Consider the following 15,501-nt stretch of genomic DNA (forward strand, 5'->3'; position numbering starts at 1 on the left):
CAGAAGCCTGTGTGGAATAAGAACATATTAAAATAATTTTGCTAGAGTCATTTGACTTTGAGCTAAGTAGTTAGACAAGGAGGATATGAGAAGTAGAACTAAATGCTAAAGAAATTTTACAGGAAAGGCTATTTAAAACCTGAGTTGCCAGGGGACACTGATGGAAAAATTGGTAGTTGTATTAATATGGCCCTATTTGAGAACCAAAAAACCAGGGACAAATGGATACCTTATAGTATATACCCACAGGTGTAAACAGTGAGATTCCTCAGGGAACCTTTCTTAACAGTCTTCAGAATAGTAACTGCCGTAGGTCTTCTGATACTGTATAAATGGGTCAACAACAAAAAGCTCATACAGAAAAGTCTGAAACTGGGCATGTGAATGATAACATTTGTAGATAAAAACAACTCTGACCGTATTTGTAGAAGGGTTGGCTCAGATACATTCAAGTAAATACTAGATGGGCTTCCCTGTTGGGTCAAATGGTAAAGAGTCTGCTTGCAATGCAGGAGATTCGAGTTTGATCCCTGGGTCGGGAAGATCCCTTGGAGAAGGGCATGGCAACCCACTCCAGTATTCTTGCCTGGAAAATCCAATGGATGGAGGAGCCTGGTGGGCTTCAATTCATGGGTCGAAAAGAGTCAAGACACGACTGAGCAACTGACACACTCAAATGTTAGATGCCAAGGAAGGCATCTAGTAATCCTTAGGGACTTTGATAAGGACACTTCCACATGGTCACCAGAATCAAATGCTGCATACTAACAGAGGGAGTGCTGGAGACTTTAAAGTATCCTACCCGTGAATAAAATGATATGCTGAAGTAGCAGCAGTTCCTCACCTTCAGAAAGGCATATATGTAACCCAGAGAAAGTCCAAATCATGACAACAAAAATATTTAAGGGACTGAGATGGCTATCAAGTGAACATAAAGCTAAGAAGACATCTGGGCTGAGTGACTCTCTGGGTGCAATGGACTAGGCTTCATCTTGGGTGGTTTCTTTGCAGTCCTGGGTTGGAGCCACTGTTTCCTGCACCCTGTGCCGTCCAGTTCTTTGTTTTCTCTCTTCTTTAGTAGCTGTGTCAACACTCCTCTAACCCTCCTGAGGTGTTGTGTGAGAAAAAAGTAGTTCTTTCCTGAATTATCTGTTTCCTCTAGGTTCCGTAGGTCCTTGGATTTTCTTATGCTATTGGCTTTTCTCATTTGTTGGGTGGTTCTTGGTTGTCCGTATATATTTAAGAATTTAGGGCTGAGGGACTTCCTTGTTGGTCCAGAGGCTAGTACTCTGCACTCCTAATGCAGGGGGTCCAGAAGTTTCGATCCCTGGGTTGGGAACTGGATCTCACATGCTGCAACTAAGATTGAAGATCCTGCAGGCTGCAATTAAGACCCAAACAAAGATTTTTAAAGAAAGAAAGAAGGGCTAGACAATGATTATTTTAGATAGCTAGTATGCAGGGTATCTCTAAGGCTTTCCCCAATAAGCTTCATCAGCTCCCTGTTCTGTGAGGTGGAGCTTGTATTGAGCTTTATAAGTGGCTGTGAATGTGGCTTGGCATGCCTCAGACTGATAATTTTGTCTAGCTCAGAATGGTAGGTTTTATAATCCTGGTAAAATACTTGGTGGTGTGTTATGAGGTAGAAATAAACTACCCTTACATTTCTGAAATAGAAATTTCAATATTAATAAAGGAAAGCAGTACTTTGGGAGCAAAGAGGGAATAATTAAAAAAGCTTGTAAGTCAGATTCAGATACCGAATTTCTACCGTGTTTCATGTTTCTGGTGATGCAGAAGGGATTTATAAGTAAAACACAGGTCCTGCTCTCTCAGAAACTCTTTGCGACCCCACGGACTGCAGCACGCCAGGCTTCCCTGTCTTTCACGTCTCCCGGAGTTTGCTCCAACTCATGTCCATTGAATTGGTGATGCCATCCAACCATCTCATTGTCTGTTGCCCCTTTCTCCTGCCCTCAATGTTTCCCAGCATCAGGGTCTTTTATTTAAGTTAATTGGAAGATTGACCAACATGCCAAAAGTAGTAGTGGACAATGTGGTCAGGAAAGACTTAACTAAACCAGTTGGAAAAAATTGCAGTAGGCTGCAGAGGCATTACACTGAATGTATATAGTTACATTTTAATTCTATTCAACTAAAAGCCATTCTCTTTTGTATACCTCCTCAAGTTGAAGTTGTATATGTGCTCTTGTCTGTGTCTTTTCTAAACATTCATGAGTAGTGGGTTGTGCTAGGTGAATTCTACATTCTCTACAACTCCCAAGTTGTATTAGTTTACTTTTAAAGCTGGCCTTGAATTCTCACTACCCAGTTTGGATTAGGTTGAATCAATTTTGGTTTAATTTAATAATATTATTGAGTATCAGCTATAGTACAGGCATTGTGCTGGGGTTGAAATCAGTAAGACTAATACACAACCTAACAGGGGACACAGAGATGTAAGGAAATGTATTACTATGTGTTAAGTGTATTCATGCAATCTTATGCATAGAGGTAGCCAAGATGGTGGGAGATTTTGGTGCTCTATCCGTGAGGACAGGAAATGCTTTCTGGAAAAGATGACAGCTGGGTTTTAAAGGATAAATAGGAGCTTTCCAAAGGCACAAGGAAGGAGAGCCATTCCAGGTAGGGAAAATATCCAGACCGAAGCAGAATGGTGCATTAGGGCAGTTTTGAACAGTATTGCTAGAATATAAAGTAGAGGAAGTAAGGCTGAAACACTCGGCATGAATCTGGGACAAGCCCAGCATCTTTGCTATTCTGTTGGGCTTGACAATCAATTGGGAACTTTAGATAGTCAGTCCAAATGCAAGGTTAATGACTAAACAGATACTTGTTCACCCACTCTGAATGCGTTGGAAGAAGAACCGAGATGAAACAGCATTGAAATTTCAGGATTAGTGGACTTTAATGGAGGAAGCTTGGGACTTAACTTTTAGAAATGTAATGATTTAAATTATTGGGAATGTGCTTGATCTCCTGGCAAAGTCACCTGGCATAAAATGTTTCAAGCAGGTGTTTTGAAGCAGTTGTATCAATACTACAGAGAAGGACATGCAGGTAATAGCATCTCTGGTAATAAGCTTGTTTTCTGTCACCTGATTCCCAGAAGATCAGTTAACTAAACCAGCTGCAGGTGGGTCTGTGGGGCCAACCCCAAAACCTAGTGCTGCCACCAAAAGTGCTTCCCCTGGCTTCTATGACCTTGTTCATCTCCTCTCCTGAGCCTGTCCATGATGGTGGTGGTCCCTGCAAGTGGGGCAGCCAAGTGATTTATGTGCCTGAGTTTATTGTAGTAGAGTGTTAACCCCTCAGAGTCTTTCATGTTTGGCTCCCTCCAAAATGCTACAGATTGAGTGTTGTCCCAGGTTTTATCCTTTTACTAAGATTCCTATGTTCTATCTTAATTTCTTTTCCTTTTTAACATTTCTCAGGCTTTCTTGATCATGGATGGTGAAGATATACCAGATTTTTCAAGTTTGAAGGAGGAAACTGCTTATTGGAAGGAACTTTCCTTGAAGTATAAACAAAGGTAATGCCAGAAAGCATCCTAGAAATAGAAGAGGGCTTTGGAATACATAATCTCTAACTTTTTGCACTTTTTTTTGTTTGTTTTAACAAAGCTAAATTTAGAGTTTCCAGTATAGGATTGGGATTCTAGAAATAGTCATAACAAAATAACATTGCTTGTATTTAAGGAAGATAAAGTGCCATAAAACCTTACATTACTTGAATTATTAAAATAGAAAACAGCGTCATTTATGATTTCTTCTGGTAGCTTACTTCCTTTTAGAAAGCCTGTTTCTGCTCTTGGCTGTCTTTGGCTTGCTGGGTGTGCACTGATTGTGCCTCCTCATTTTGGTCTTTTGGAGATTCTAATAAGCTCTCTGGGACTCCATAGGGCAGACTCTCTTTGGGCAGGCGTTATCAGTGTCTGGAGCCAACAAAGCTTTGAGGGAGGGACAAGAGCTTCGGGGTATATGGGGTATTTTAGAAAATCTCAATTATTTCAGTTACTTGAGAGAACTTCTAGGTAACCTTTTAAGTAGAAAGCTTAAATTTCTTTTTAAAATAAAATCTTTTTAAAATATATATACATCTTCCTATTTTGGTTAGCAGTTTACTAAGACTTACTAAACCTTTTATTGCTATTTCATTGTTGTTACTGAAGCCAGTTATTGTATCATGCTAGTTATATGGAAGGTGTGTCTATGGCAAGAGTTCATAGTCCTTTTTTTTTTTTTTGTGCCATAGATACCTTCATAGGCTGGGAAAATCTACGGAACCCTTCTCAGAATAACATTTTTAATGCATAAAATTAAATAGAATTACAGAGGATACCAATTATATTGGAAAAAACACATCTAAATGTTAAAACTGATTTGTGGATAGTGATATGTGCTTCTTTGTCAATATGTTAAATAAGAAAGGGGTGAGTGTATAAAACGTGAATCCTTTTGCGGCTTTTAGCTTACTTTCATTGAACCCTGAATATATAGAGTAAGAGATGCAAAATAGATTGCCTTTACTGTTTAGTATATTTTATGGTAGCATAAAACTCAGGTGAAAATTTTTGGATTGGTATATAATCATCTTCAGGATGATCCTTACGGTTTCTACTATAACTGATCTTTCCCACTTTGTTTCTGATTAGCTTCCAGGAAGCTCGGGATGAGCTAGTTGAATTCCAGGAAGGAAGCAGAGAATTAGAGGCAGAGTTGGAGGCACAATTAGTACAGGCTGAACAAAGAAATAGAGACTTGCAAGCTGATAACCAAAGACTGAAGTACGAAGTAGAAGCATTGAAGGTAATTGCGGCAGTATAAGTTGGTGTCTCTTTGGCTGGGTTTTGTTAAAGTTCTTGCATTAGTTCTACCTGTACATTCTTACAGGTAGAGCTTAAGAGCAGCAGGCAACATAAAAATATAAAAAGGCCTAAAATGAATTTTTGACATAAACTGTTTGTTTTCGTGGAACCAAGGCAAAGGTGTTTTAGAGTTCAAAAGTTCACTTCAAAACCCTGTAGCTGTCAATTTTTTTAGCTATAATGTTCCTAGCTCTATAATATTATGTTGTAATTCTATAATTTTCAAAAGCTGCCTAGAAAAAAAAGGCTGCCTGATTATTTGCTATGATAGCGTGCCTCATTCTGTAGTACTTTAAAATTATCTTTGTATGACACATACATTTATTTCATTATGGTTTATGGTCACTTTAGTTTTGGAGTTTAATTTTTAAAAATTCCCTTCTAACAAGGAATTTTCAGGAGTAGAAAGGTTAATCTCTCTTGTTGTTGTTTATCACATGCCTAAGCCAAATGTTTGGGGTGTTCCTGTGTCTGGGCAGGGGGTAGGTTTAGAGAAGGTGAGATTGGGCAGGCAAGGTGTAAGAAATTTGAACCCTGTCACTCAACTGCTTTATGTTTACCCTGGGCTGCATTCAGCCTGAGAACCCAGAGGTTTTTAAGGCCACAATTTTACTACTTTACCTCTTTTCAGAGAGACCATTATTAAATTTCTTTAAGAGAAGTGATTGACTAATATGAATTAAAGCACTGGAAATGAATGTGTCATTTTAACATTGTAAAAAGGAGAAAAGAGTACTATCAGATTGTGGGTGAATTTTTTGGATCCTTCCCCAACCTGCCTCTTGTTTGGGTTACATCCTTTATTAAAGAAAACTATATGCTAATGACACATTCTTTCCTTCTATACCCACACCTTCAGGAGAAGCTAGAACATCAATATGCACAGAGCTACAAGCAGGTCTCAGTATTAGAAGATGATTTAAGTCAGACTCGGGCCATTAAGGAGCAATTACATAAGTATGTAAGAGAGCTGGAACAGGCTAATGATGACCTGGAGCGAGCAAAAAGGTAAGTGAATGATGTGCATATTGTTAGAATAACCGAAATTGGCAATCTGTGATTAAAAAGTTATTTTAGATACAACCAGTTACCTAAATCTTAGTACCAGAACAACTCCTTTTGGTATTTCAAGTCACCTGTAAGTCATCACATTGAAACTTACCAAAAATCCTTATCTCCCTAGATAATGCCCTTCCAGGTTTTTCTTTCCATTTTTCCTTCTTTCATGTACCATTGTGGATCCTGTTGGTTTTTCTTTAAAAGGTCTCATTCATTCCTCCGTCTTCCCTGTGTTCTCAACACTACAACACTTTTTGAAGGTCCTCATGTTGTATATCTGAATCTTGCAGTTGTTTCCTAACTGATCTGTCCTTAAGTTTTCACTTCTTTTCTGTTTTAATACTTACCAATGAATTTTCTTGAAATAATGCTTTTATTACGATTTTGATGAACAGCCTATAGGAGCTTGCCATTACTTTGCCAAGATTTCATATATCTATCATTGTTTCTTAACCATCCCAAATGTAATTTGTATTACTTTACAATCATTGTCTGAGATTTCTTTCCTTAATATTTGAGTAACTCTGAAATGCTTGGCATGATGCTAGCGTTGAGGATACAAAGATAAGCTTGCCACTGCCCTTGGGCATGATAGATATGGACAGTCCATGTGATAGCCCTGGTATTAATACAAAGAACATACAAGCTGCTCAACTACCCTTTGGTCACTGGGGAAGCTGGGTCTGCGAGGAGTAGATGTTAACTGATGAAGAGAGAGATTCGAAGTCAGAGAGGCAGAAAAAGGGCATGAGGTGTTAATATTTTACTTTAACTAAAGTGCATAAAGACAGTGTGGCTGAACAAGATAAGACTGGAAGGTGTTTGGGGCCAGGTTGCAGAGAACCCTGTGCTTGGCTATGTTTGAAAGTCATTCTGTAAGCAAAGAGGCACTCTAAGAGTTTTTTTAAACAAAGAAGTGTTACCAGATTGCGATTTGAAAGATATTACTGAGAAATTAGAAGTAGGGAAGAAAAGATGTGAAGACCATTTTGGAGTAACCCAGATGATGTTTTGGCTTGTTAGTAGCTCAGTTGTGTCCGACTCTGCAACCCCATGGACTATAGCCCACCAGGCTCCTCTGTCCATGGAATTCTCCAGGCAAGAATACTGGAGTGGGTAGCCATTCCCTTCTCTGGGGATCTTCCCAACCCAGGGATCGAACCTGGGTCTCCTGCATTACAGGCAAATTCTTTACTGTCTGAGCCACCAGGAATGGGTGAAGAATTAAGTCTGGGGCAGAAGGTTGGAGGAGAGCAAGTGCAGCTGAGAGACAGTTGACAGAAAATTGGACATGGCATTGAGAATTCTAACTTGAGGTTAGGAAATTTTAATTCTGTAGCAGATAGCACATAGTGGATAGAGGGCACGTAGTAGGTACCTGTCAGTGTTTGCTGAATAAATGAGAAATGCAGGAAGTCAAAAAGGGTTGATAGGAAGAAAGTAGGTAGAGTGGGACCTGGGACTGTGTTTTAAACAAATTCTTAGTACATTTTTACATATTCTTACATACTCTGAAACCACTGAACAGTTTTCTTCCTGAAAATGTGTAAACTTCATTGAAACATGTTTAAAATCCAGTGGGGAGATATAACTTGTATAATAAGTAGCCTGCCTTTAAGAGACTTGAAGGAATTTAGATAGGAATATAAAAGAAAAGAATATATTGAATGGCCAAATGATAATAGAGACAGTAAATGCACCAGAGGTCAGAAGGGGTGAGATCATTTTCTTTCAGCTGGGCCAGGCTTTCTAGGTCAGGAAATAGCACGAGATAAACTGACAGTTTCCTTTTGTAGTAGCTAGTTGCACATTATTTGTTTAATTCATGGACTCTAATTTTTTTTTTTAGGGCAACAATAGTTTCACTGGAAGACTTTGAACAAAGGCTAAATCAAGCCATTGAACGAAATGCATTTTTAGAAAGTGAACTTGATGAAAAGGAATCTTTGTTGGTCTCTGTACAGAGGTTAAAGGATGAAGCAAGAGGTAAAATTTATAACTTAAAAAATATTTATTACTTACTGTCCCTAAGCCAGAGTGCTAAGCTTGCTTCAGGATCAACTTTTTAAAGCAGTTTATTTACATGCTTTGGTCAGACACTATGCCAAGTACTTCTAGTCTATTAGTAGCTATATCATCAACTCTAGGAGGTAGGTGGTATTATACCCATTTTATAGGTTAGAAGACTGAGGCATAGCAAGTTTGGGTTTTGTCCAAGGTCTTTTAGCTTCTCAGTTGGGATTCAGACCTGGTCTGTTTCCCAAAGTCTTAATCATCATCACTGTGCAGATACTGCTTGGTTTTATTTGGAGTTTTTCCTTTTTCTTGTACCTAAATAATTTTGTGGAAAAAAAAATTTTGTGTTAGGTGCATAATAGCATTATATATGTGTGCATATTGCAGTATCAGTTCAGTTCAGCTCAGTCGTGTCCACCTCCTCATGACGCCATGGACTTCCACACTCCAGGCTTCCCTGTCCATCACCAACTCCCATAGCTTACTCAAACTCATGTCCATTGAGTCGGTGATGCCATCCAACCATCTCATCCTCTGTCGTCCCCTTCTTCTCCTGCCTTCAATCTTTCCCAGTATCAGGGTCTTTTCCAGTGAGTCAGTTCTTTGCATCAGGTGGACAAAGTATTGGAGCTAACCTTACAATGAATACTCAGGACTGATTTCCTGTAGGATGGACTGGTTGGATCTCCTTGCTGTCCAAGGGACTCTCAAGAGTCTTCTCTAACACCACAGTTAAAAAGCATCAATTCAAAAAAAAAAAAAAAAAAAGCATCAATTCTTCAGTGTATATTGCAGTATATGTGTATAATACATATAGTGAATATATACTTTCTTTTAAAATTTTCTTCCCTCCCTCTTTTTTTCTTTTATGCATGTTAGAGTGCAGAGCATTGTAAAGAAGAAACTAAAAGTCACTCTTTATCTCTTTATCTTGAGAGAATTCACCAGGAGTTTGGTGTCTTTCCAGTCTTTCTATAACTATACATAAGCATACCTGTTTGTTTTTTTTCTTTATATAATTGAACCATGTTATATATTTTTTCTATCCTTTTTTTTTTTAAACTCCTTAATGGGTCCTTTGTTATTGGAATTTACATTTTTGCTATACATAGTGCTGTAAATAGGGTCCTTGTACACAATATTTGGGGGTATCTTTGATTTTCTTAGACTAGATTCTTAGAAATAGCAAAGAATATAAGTGTCTTTAATGGTTGTAACAGATGCTGCTAAATTACTTTTTAGGTAAATTGGTACCTTTACACTTTGGTAGTGATTGAGGGTCCTCTCAGTCCTCCTCACACTGTTTATTAGTATTGTGAATAATAAAAATAAATTTTAAAATTATTTAAAAACCTGTTTGAAAATTTGATATTATATTGTTTTTATTTATTTTTAAATTTAAAAAATGTTTTGGTTGTGTGGTCTTAGTTCCCCAACAGGGATTGAACCCCAGCCCTTGATGGTGAAAGTGAGGAGTCCTAACAACTGGACCACCAGGGAATTCCCAATATCACATTGTTTTTTTTTTTTTTGAAGTTTTAAAAATTTCATTTATTATTTTAAACTTTTTATTTTGTACTGAGGTTTAGCTAAATAACAATGTGATAGTTTCACATGAACAGCAAAGGGACTCAGCCATATAATATATATATCTGTTCTCCCACCTCCCATCCAGGCTGCCACATAACACTGAGCAGAGTTCCATGTACTCTACAATAGGTTATTTTTGATTATCCTTTTTAAATATAGCAGTGTGTACATGCCCATCTCAAACTTCTTGTCTAATATCACCTTGCTTTTAATTTGTAGTTTTTTGGTTGGTACTTGTGAAAACTTTTTGTCTGTTTTTATTGGGTCTTTTAAAAATTGGTTTTTCAGGGATTCCCTGGCAGACCAGTGGTTAGGACTCAGGTCTCACTGCTAGGGGCCTAGGTTTGATCCCAGGTCAGGGTACTAAGATCCGCAAACTGTGCATTCAAAAAAAATTTTCTTCATGGCTTCCTTTTTTTGGGGAGGCTTTATTCATTTGAAGAACTCATAATTTATATAATGTATAAAATATTAACTTTATCCTATTCTAAAATTTACAATTGTGGTTAAAAGTAACAAAATTTATCATCTTAATGATTTTTAAGGGTACAAGTTAGTAATGTTACCTATCTTCACATTGTTTTGTAGATCTCTAGAACTTTTTCATCTGGTAGTATTGAAACTCTTTGCCTATTGGACAACAAATCCCCATTTCTCCCTTCCCCAGCCCTGACAACTTCAGTTCTACTTTCTGTTGTTACGTGCAACTACAGCAGTCCCCCCTTATCTGTGGTTTTGCTTTCCACGGTTTCAGTAACCCATGGTCAACTGCAGTCTGCAAATATTAAGTGGAAAATTCCAGAAATAAGCAATACATAACTTTTAAATTGTGCACCATTCTGAGTAACAGGGTGATGTTTTTTGCTGTTTCGTTCAATGAATCATCCACTGGGGATCTTGGCACACCCTCCTCAGATAAGGGAGAGCTGCTACATTTTAGATGCATTATATACGTGGAATATATATATATACAGTTACCAAGTATTCTTGCTATTGGTCAGTTGCATTACAGAAAAAGAGAACATTAATTTTGGGTTAAAAATTCAATATTTGAAAACCAGAAAGCAGTTGCAACTATTTTGACTACTTCCTTTCTAAAATAAAATATTTCATAGGAAAATTAGTAAAAGAATGTCAACCCATTAAAAATGACAAAATTGTTCTTCATTGATCTTGTAATAATCCCCAAACTACATCATCATTTCGAAATAAATACAAATAAGTTGATTAAGAATATTTGTATTTGTGTCGTATCTGTTCACTGTGAGTTCTGCTTTGGACTCTGCCTTATTTTTGCATAAAGACAGAATAATTGTTACATTTATCACATTTTTAAATTCTAAATGACCATTTAGACAGTAGAGTTGTCATTTTTATTTCCTTGGAAGTAAAAATTATTAAATATGAAAATCATTTTTGAGAAGTAATTTAGGAAAAATGTCTTTATGGCATCTCAGATGTAACTTTCCTTGCTGTATTTGCTCCCTCTAGTGAATATTGCTACCTTTGCAACATTTTACAGATTTAAGGCAAGAACTAGCTGTTCGGGAAAGACAACAGGAAGTAACTAGAAAGTCAGCTCCCAGTTCTCCAACGCTGGATTGCGAAAAGATGGATTCTGCCGTCCAAGCATCCCTTTCTTTGCCAGCTACCCCTGTTGGCAAAGGAACAGAGAACAGTTTTCCTTCACCGAAAGGTTTGTAATGTCTTTTCTTTCTGAACCTGTGGCTGATTATCAACTAAGAGGCTTTGCTGATGAAGCAGGGGTCGCTAAGGTTTGAGCAGTCTTTTTAGTTTAAAGGTTGGTTTAGTCTAGCTCTGTGTGAAACAGCAGGAATTACTTCCCTAGACCACTTACTCATATGTAGGAAACAGTGAAGTGAGAGCTACATTTAAGACAAGAACAGCTTAATAAATTGAAATTTTAAAAAGTTGAAGATCTTAAGGAAATTTGTTTTGATTATAGCAGTAACACATGTTCATGTAGAAAAATATAAAAATATAAACAAGAGAAAAAGAAAATTCATCTGCAATCTTAGTGCTTAAAGTCAAGTATTATTAACACTGAATTTTTTTCTGTTGTGTGTACTTTTTTGTGTCCATGCCACTTTGTTACAAATTCTGGGATCATATTTAAATGCAGTTTTATTTCTGGCCCCTGCCACTGAATATATCATGGGAGACTAGAAGTCTTTATACATGGAAAGTACAGAAATTCATTGAGTTACCATTCAGGCTCATCTAAGTTGGCTTGGATGGACATGCCCGTTCTGTGACATGCCTCAGTAGCTGCCATATTCATAGGTGAATAGTGCATAAAAAATATTCCTTTTGCCATCAGTCAAGGTGTTTTTTAAAATCCAGATAAGCAGAAAAACGTTTAAGTAGTCACTAGATAAAATGTTAAGAATGGAACCCTGAAACTCTTACTGAGATTTACTTAGTTTTTGCAGCTTGCAGATCATATTTCAGCTACTTCCACTCCCCTGTACTTTCTTCTTACTCTTTTTTTAAATACAGGATTTTACCTTTCAGAGTGATATGAAGTAATTTCAGGTAGTACAGTTAGCCCTCCATATCTCCATATTTGTGCTACCCATAGCCACTCAAATGTGACTATTTAAAATTTTAAACTGAGTTTCTAATTGTGTTGGCCTTACTTCAAGGGCTCAGAAGCCCTTAAATAGATAATTCACCCTTTTTTTGGTCTTTTTATGAGGGTGAGGTGAGGTAAGGTATGTAAAAGTTCTATGTAGTTGTGTTGCTGATTGTAGCAGTATGTGCTGCGTTTGCTGCTAAGAATAGAGTAGGCAGTATATAGGCATTATATACAGCAGGCATCAGAAGCTGTCATTTTTCAGAATGGCTGCTTGTATATTTGAGGACCTTAGAATTAGTGGCATATGAGAATTAGCATTTAAGATCTGTTTTTTTTTTTAATGTTACTAATTAAAATTATGCAGATAAGTTCTGAAAATTCTTCATCTAAGCCCTAATTGGAATTATCTGGAGCGTCAAGGGGGGGGTGTCAGTAGGACACAGAGCTTGCTCTGGCCCAGAAGGAAGATATGTCAAGCCTAAGACAAGAATATTTGTCCAGAGAGACACATTTTTAGATTGGAACTGATGGCATGAACTTTCGCTGGCCTAAAAGCTGTTGTTTCATTGCAAGGAAGTTGGCACACAGACAGTGAGAAGCCAAAGGTTAGAGAAATCAGTGGCAAGATTGAAGAGCTGATCTCTATGAAGTGGTTTGGCTGTAATTGCATTTTATTGATAAAATGCCTGTTTCTGAAAACCATTTAAAACAACTTTCCATAAAAGTACAGATTTAATAATACTGAAAATATAAAATTCGAGTAGAATAGGAAGAACAAGATCCAGAAATCCCTGCCAAGGAAAGTATAGCACTTTGTATCACATTGGGCACCTGTTATGTGCCATGTATTACTCGGGATGCAGGGAGGAGAGTGGTTAGACAAAGTTGTGACCTTTGGGACTTCTGTGGCGGTCCAGTGACTGAGACTCTGTGCTTCCACTGGAGAAGCACAGGTTTAAATCTCTGGTTGGGGAAGTTTCATGTACTGCATGGTGTGGTCAAAAATAAATAAATGTCACATTGGGAAATATATATGAGAGAAAGGATGAATATCTGTATGACTATACCATGCAAGGGTACAAGTGCTCTTGCAGGTTGATTAAAAAAAAGACAACCCAGCAGGAAAAAGTGCGGAAGATAAACAGATGACTTCCAAAAAAAGAGATTTAAATGACTCTTGGATTAAGGAGACAAAAGTTAAAGTGACTATCAAGTTGGGCGCAAAGAAAAAAGATGTCTAATATTATTGAGAGCACTACCATACGGACTGCTAATATTGACACAACCTAGAGAGCATTTTAGTAGGATATTAAGGTGAAAATTTGGGCATATCCTCTGACTCAGCAGTTCTATTTTTAGGAACCTTTTCTCCAGAAATGCTTGTCTAGATATTTTAAGGTTATATGTCCATTTAGCATTGTTTATAATAATTAAAAATTGGATATAACCTAAATATCCTTTGGAAAATGGTTAAACGTATTTGTGGTATCTCCACTTTATACTATATCCACAGTTAAAGAATATTATATTGATTTTTCATTGTGTATTCTACTTTGTAAACTGAAACAAACCCAAATGTAAAGGAAGTTGCCAGAGTAATCACTCGCCTTTGACCTTTCTCTAGCTATACCAAATGGTTTTGGTACCAGTCCACTGACTCCTTCAGCTAGGATATCAGCACTGAACATCGTGGGGGATCTCTTACGGAAAGTAGGGGTAAGCATTTTGTTATTTATCACTAGGTGTTTCAGCTGCCAAGGTACTGAATTGTTTCTTACCTTGAAGTGAGGGTGAGGTAAAGGCTATTAAGCTTAGAAGCAAGAGCATCCATTGACCACCTGAGACTGGTTCAGATAAACACCTCTGCTCAGCCTTTCCTGTGCCTCTGCAGAAGATTACCTTATTGAACTCCCAAGTCCCTGCGGGGCCTTCGTCATGCTCGCCCTGGCTGTCTCTAAAGCATTGACTCCTACGTTCTCTGAAGGCCTGCTGTATGTCTTATCCCTCCCTCTAATCCTGTTCTGTGCTTTGCCTGCTTTCCTCCTGGTCATCGCCCAGCTTTCTCTTCAGAGGACTCTTGCCTTGGCTCATGGCATGACTTTCCTGCTCTTGGTCACCACCTCCCTGCTGCCTGGCCATCTCCATTCCAGTGCCATCTCCTTGGCTCTCACGTTGCGTTCCAGAGCATTTCGGCTTTTGGAATATTAAACTTGGATTTCTACTTAGTTTTTTACATTGTATAATATCTACTCTGACCTTATTCAGAGTAGTACTTTGTTGTGATTTTTTTTTTTTTTTTAAGTCATCTCTTGCTTTCACTTGGTTCCTACTTACCTATGATCCATGGGTCACTTTCTCTGTCACTGTGGACTCCTGGTCTCTCTGGTCATAGGGGAGACCTGCAGGTTGGATTAGTTGAGCAACTGGACTTCTTTCCTGCATCAAGATCATTGGAAACATTTATGTAACCTGGTAGATTTTTAAGCCACTATAAAGTTAGAATTTCTAGCATTAGTCAGTTTCCTGGTTCCCTGAGTGACTTATTTCTGTGATCAATAATCTACCCCTGAAACTTCCCATTCTCCACTGCCCTTTCACTTATTTGTGTGTGTGTGTGTAGCTTCAAAGAAAGCAGAAATTACATTCTACTTTATATAAAGAAATGGGAGGCCAAGATATGAGATGCTATGTTTACTTTTTCTGGCTCGTAAAATTATTTTCTGACCATCAATAACTTTGCATTTTAAAGTTGCTGTAACAAGTCATGTGCACACAACATTCATACAGCACATAGAATAATCTTCTTTCACTCCTACCATAATCTTTTTTTTTAAACCTGTTTGTTGTAAAAATTGTGTTGTAATAGTTTAACCTATTTGTTATAACCTATAATGAAATAGTAGTGCTTTTTAGAACTAATAGTAGAACCTATAGTGAAATAGTATGCTTGCTTTTCAGTGTCTTACCAACTTTAAGAAAAAAGATGAATTTAACTTCTCCTAATTTTTAAATTTTTCTTGGTTATTTTTCTAACTTTATTTAAAGTCTGTCCCTTCTTGAACTCTCCCATTAGTAGTGCTGAAAATTAGTCAACAGCACCTACAATATTATGCCCACCTGTGTGTTATTTCCTGCAGAATCATAGAGGAGGAGCTAGGCTCTCGGGACATTTTACTTACAGTACTCAACAGATGTTTCAGGCATTTTGTTCTTTACCTGTTATTTTACTCAGAAGCATATTATTAATAGATTTTTTCCTGTGTGTGTGTCATAGCTGACATGTATGCCTTTTTAACATTTTTTAAAATTGGCCATCTTTTTATTATTTTCACTGCAAAACAATTTTTAC

General features: G+C 37.5%; 1 protein-coding gene across 6 annotated transcripts in view; it reads left to right on the forward strand.

Annotated features, from left to right (window-relative positions):
* Positions 1–15,501, forward strand: part of NDEL1 (nudE neurodevelopment protein 1 like 1) — a 45,910-nt gene that overhangs the window by 17,555 nt on the left and 12,854 nt on the right. For all 6 annotated transcript variants that reach the window (XM_043903800.1, XM_043903802.1, XM_043903803.1 and 3 more), the window contains exons 2-7: positions 3,456–3,553; positions 4,676–4,829; positions 5,748–5,896; positions 7,797–7,933; positions 11,076–11,249; positions 13,777–13,868. In XM_043903800.1, the coding sequence (XP_043759735.1) occupies positions 3,468–3,553; positions 4,676–4,829; positions 5,748–5,896; positions 7,797–7,933; positions 11,076–11,249; positions 13,777–13,868 (792 nt within the window). In that variant the 5' untranslated portion in view covers positions 3,456–3,467. The remainder of the gene's footprint in view (positions 1–3,455; positions 3,554–4,675; positions 4,830–5,747; positions 5,897–7,796; positions 7,934–11,075; positions 11,250–13,776; positions 13,869–15,501) is intronic.

This window comes from Cervus elaphus, chromosome 5 (genome assembly GCF_910594005.1).
Source record: "Cervus elaphus chromosome 5, mCerEla1.1, whole genome shotgun sequence".
Taxonomy (NCBI): domain Eukaryota; kingdom Metazoa; phylum Chordata; class Mammalia; order Artiodactyla; family Cervidae; genus Cervus; species Cervus elaphus.